Source organism: Littorina saxatilis, linkage group LG12 (assembly GCF_037325665.1).
Source record: "Littorina saxatilis isolate snail1 linkage group LG12, US_GU_Lsax_2.0, whole genome shotgun sequence".
NCBI lineage: Eukaryota > Metazoa > Mollusca > Gastropoda > Littorinimorpha > Littorinidae > Littorina > Littorina saxatilis.
Window position 1 is genome coordinate 23147133 of NC_090256.1, and position 5000 is coordinate 23152132.

General features: G+C 39.7%; 1 protein-coding gene across 1 annotated transcript in view; it reads left to right on the plus strand.

Annotated features, from left to right (window-relative positions):
* The window catches only part of LOC138981562 (phosphatidylinositide phosphatase SAC2-like), a 245162-nt gene that overhangs the window by 2725 nt on the left and 237437 nt on the right, over window positions 1-5000 (plus strand). The window contains exon 2 of the mRNA XM_070354520.1: window positions 1730-1810. Coding sequence (XP_070210621.1) covers window positions 1730-1810 — 81 coding nt within the window. The remainder of the gene's footprint in view (window positions 1-1729; window positions 1811-5000) is intronic.

Below are 5000 nucleotides of genomic sequence, written 5' to 3' on the forward strand. Positions count from 1 at the left end.
GTGTGTACATGTGTGTGTGTGTGTGTGTGTGTGTGTGTGTGTGTGTGTGTGAGAGAGAGAGAGAGAGAGAGAGAGAGAGAGAGAGAGAGAGAGAGAGAGAGAGAGAGAGAGAGAGAGAGAGAGAGAGAGAGAGAGAGAGAGAGTGAGTTTGTACTTGAAAACAACAACAACAGCAAGAGAGAGAGAGAGAGTGTGTGTGTGTGTGTGTATGTGTATGTATGTGTGTGTGTGTGTGTGTGTGTGTGTGTGTGTGTGTGTGTGAGAGAGAGAGAGAGAGAGAGAGAGAGAGAGAGAGAGAGAGAGAGAGAGAGAGAGAGAGACAGAGACAGAGAGAAAGATTGATTGTACTTGACAACAACAACAGCAACTAGTGTCTGCATATAGAAAAAACAGGTTTGCAATTTGTGAATTGATACTGCTGTATCCTTTGCAGATCTCAAGTTCGTTTGATTATACTCTTGAATATCAATACATGTTATCTTCTAGAGTTGTAATATGCCATAGCTTCCATCGCCATTGTACTGTGTTCTGATAACCTCCCTAAATGAGCAGCAGAGTGGAATATGTTTACCCTGGCAGCTACCAGTCCGAATCTTGCAGCATAACACTGCTAGGAGGGAACAAAATCAATTCACTTGGCACCGCTCTGCCCAAAATAGCATCTTTTCTAGTCCAGTTTTCTTGGGAAGAACAAGGAAAAAAGTGTTATTTGCTATGGTATCATAGTCTAGTGAGCTAAGGGACGTCAGGATGGAAGCCTATTAAACTTTGATGAGCTGAAATACATGTAATGATTTTGAGACTTCTGTGTTTAAAAAAAAAAGTTTTTGATGTGCCCAGGCTTTTTTTTACCCTTGAGTTTTGGGGTCGGGCTATGAGAGGGGATAGAGGGACACAGAGAGGCCAGATAGAGGGGGAGCATGTGGTGTGATGTTATTATTTTTGTGAAAGCGTTTAGAACATTTAAGTTTGATTGATAAGGAGGTTAACGATACATAAAACTTTGAGCTTGAAAAAGGTGGGGCAAGAAGAGGAGAGTCTAAAAGGCAAAGACAGACAGACAGACATGAGGCAGGCAGGCATAAAACAAAACGAAGAGACAACTTTACAAAACAATCACAACAAAGAAAGAGGCAAACAAACATCTTAATAAATATTAAAGAAAGAATCGGTGAGTAAATAAATCAACGAAGCAACAAAAAACAAAACAAGCCAACAAATGTTAAAGCCAAACCAGACATCAACACGCCGAGCAGAAAGAAAAGAACAAACGAAAGAGTTACACAGTCTAATGATAGTCATGCACATTTTCACTTTCACAAAGCAATTATATGGCTTAATGAACCCTGTGAAATCATCAGTGCTTCAGTGATAGGAAGAGCTGTTTTATTGTTCTAGACCCATTTAACATGATGACATGTTTTCACTCATACATTTCAGCTTTGGTACATCAGCCCCAGAGAAATGCAAACCTATTCTGTATTCACCTTAAATGTTACACATCTATTTTCTGGAATGTTTATCTTAAACTATTTATGCAAATACAGTGGAACCCCCCTTTAGGAACCCCTTCACTGCTTTTGAAACCTTTTTTCTCCACAGATTTTGTTGTTGTTCTTAACTTCTGTAAATTTATCCCCATTTTAAGACTCCCTTCCGTTTAAGACCTGATTTTTTTTTTAGTCTTAAAAGCGTGTACCAGTGTTAATCATATGTCTTTTATATGCAGGTGCTGCTCTACTCTCGGCATGGAACCCTGTGTGTATGGGGGTGATGTATGGCGTCATCGGCAAACTCAAGTTCCATCCAGGTAAGACTGAACAGTGTAGAACAGTCCTGTATACATGTCCACCCCAGTGTGTAGAACTGAATGTGGCATGTATGCATAATTAATGGAACCTTGATCCTGCATTGTGAAACTCATTTGTAGCAAACATCGAGTGGAATAATTTAGGGCTCGGACTCAGTCGTGTATGCTTCTTTGAAATGTATGATAATGTGCTTCCTTTTGTTTCAGGGGATTTTCTTTTTCTTTTTTTCCTTGTCATGTTTGATTGTTTGTGGAGTTGTATCGTGTAAGACCGACGGTTTTATCCCAGATGTCACCTAAACCAGTGACAATTGATGTAAACAAGGAAATGTCTGTGTTAGCTGTGCAAAAACACTGATACTAAATGTCATTGATGTAAAAAAAAAAAAAAAGGGGATGTTAGTTCCCAGTTTCCTCATGCAAACCTGAGCCACAAATTGTGTACACCCTTTTCCTCGGCCTCCAGTCTTCTACAGTTTCCATGCAATATTTCTGTTACACCATCAAATTTTCTGTCAGATTGCATCAGCCTTGCTAGCTGATGGGTAATCCCAACCCTGACAAGGCAAAAGAGAAACACAAAGGTCAGCCAGCCACTGTTGTTAGGAGGCTATTGAACCGCAGCTGCCTTGTTAAAGAAAGCTATAGAGAGAGAAAAAAAGAGAGAGAGAGAGACAGTACAGAGCAAGAGACCCTCAGAGAGAGAGAGAACGAACGAACAAACGAGCTTAATTTTTCTAGGATAAAGGTTTAAGGCACATTTGCTTTGCACAACCTGAATACTAAGCATAAAATATTCACTTAAAAGCATTAAAAGAACTAATTGAAGAAAAAATGCTATGCAACAAGAATATAAAATGGAATTAAAAAAAAGATAAAAATAATGCGGAGAAAGTTAGAAAGACCACAATAAAGAAGAGAAGAAGAAATGAACCACACACAAAAAAACAAATAAACCCCGAACAAAACAAACAAACAAACAAACAAACAAACATATACAAACAAACATATACAAACAAACAAACATACAGACATACAGATGAGAGAGACAGAGAGAGACAGAGACAGAGAGAGAGAGAGAGAGAGAGAGAGAGAGAGCTGTTGTTGCTGTACACCTGTGTTAATCATGTCTTGGACATTGTTATGCTGTAATTTGTACCTGGCAGTGGAAGCTGGGTATGAAACTGAGTGAAACAACAATTAAGGTGCTTATAGGTGTACTGTACAGTGGAAGCTGGGTATGAGACTGGGTGAAACAACAACTTTTAAGGTGCTTAATTATAGGTGTACTGTACAGTGGAAGCTGGGTATGAGACTGGGTGAAACAACAACTTTTAAGGTGCTTAATTATAGGTGTACTGTACAGTGGAAGCTGGGTATGAGACTGGGTGAAACAACAATTAAGGTGCTTATAGGTGTACTGTACCGTGGAAGCTGGGTATGAGACTGGGTGAAACAACAACTTTTAAGGTGCTTAATTATAGGTGTACTGTACAGTGGAAGCTGGGTATGAGACTGGGTGAAACAACAACTTTTAAGGTGCTTAATTATAGGTGTACTGTACAGTGGAAGCTGGGTATGAGACTGGGTGAAACAACAATTAAGGTGCTTATAGGTGTACTGTACCGTGGAAGCTGGGTATGAGACTGGGTGAAACAACAACTTTTAAGGTGCTTAATTATAGGTGTACTGTACAGTGGAAGCTGGGTATGAGACTGGGTGAAACAACAATTAAGGTGCTTATAGGTGTACTGTACCGTGGAAGCTGGGTATGAGACTGGGTGAAACAACAACTTTTAAGGTGCTTAATTATAGGTGTACTGTACAGTGGAAGCTGGGTATGAGACTGGGTGAAACAACAATTAAGGTGCTTATAGGTGTACTGTACCGTGGAAGCTGGGTATGAGACTGGGTGAAACAACAATTAAGGTGCTTATAGGTGTACTGTACCGTGGAAGCTGGGTATGAGACTGGGTGAAACAACAACTAAGGTGCTTATAGGTGGACTGTACAGTGGAAGCTGGGTATGAAACTGAGTGAAACAACAATTAAGGTGCTTATAGGTGTACTGTACAGTGGAGCCTCCCTTTTAGGACCCCTTGATTTAGGCTTCCCCAGTTAAAGACGCCGCTTTTTTGATTATCTTTTCATTCAACCTCTGTACATTTAATTTACCTCCAGTTTTAAGAATCCCTCCCTTAAAAACCTGATGTTCACATTTGTTTTTGGTCTTAAAACTGGGTTCCACTGTATGCCATTGGGTGTAATAACAAGGTGCTTATCCAACATACGTGAGAGAGACACCCGTGAGATAATAATCGTTCAAATCACACGTGTGTATATCATGTAAATGAGGTCATGTCAAGCAAGTCTGGCAGGGACCTGTTTTTCCACTGCTTATGATGCCAAAGTCACCGAGACAAACGTCATTATAGAAACAAAAATTGCGCTCGCTAATTACCCTGGATGACTCTTTAGAACTAACACGTCACGCCACACTTTCAGAGTGACGTTTCTTTGTTTTGACGTAATAGATTGCACGAGGCTTTAGAAGAGATCGAGGTTCCAAAACAAGCGTCTTCAATTTATCTGCCTCGACTGCAGGACATTTTCAGTAAAATACACGTAAGTACAGTATGTAGGATAAACAGAATACTACATGGCTTGCTGTGTCGTACCAGATTTACACTCGTTGCTTTTTCAAATAATGAACAGCTCGCTTTCGCTCGCAGTTCAATATTAAAAAAAAAAACTCGTGTAAATCTGGTACGACACAGCAAGCCATGTAGTATTCTCTACTTATACTATGCTGGGTCAATTCGTTCTCTGCATCAAAAACAGGGTATAACATCCCATGTAAAAACTGGTGTAACTGGTCAATGCTGATGGGACAGTCGAAGGGAAATTTCAGAACTCTTATTGCTCTACTCCCTTGCCACATCTTGCCTTCACAAATCATTGGTGCTGGGTTTCGGCCAATTTAGGGATGATTTTTCTGAAGGCCTGCACAATTTACAGAAGTGTTTTGGTGTGAAGAAATCAATTTTCTTCCACGCTTCACATTTTGTAGTTGTCAGCTGTTTGCCTATGTAATTTAATTGCTGCAACAATGGATTTATTTGACATTCTGTGTTCATCAATAAAGTTAATAAGAGGATGAAAAGAACCCAATAATTGTTATTGAATTTGG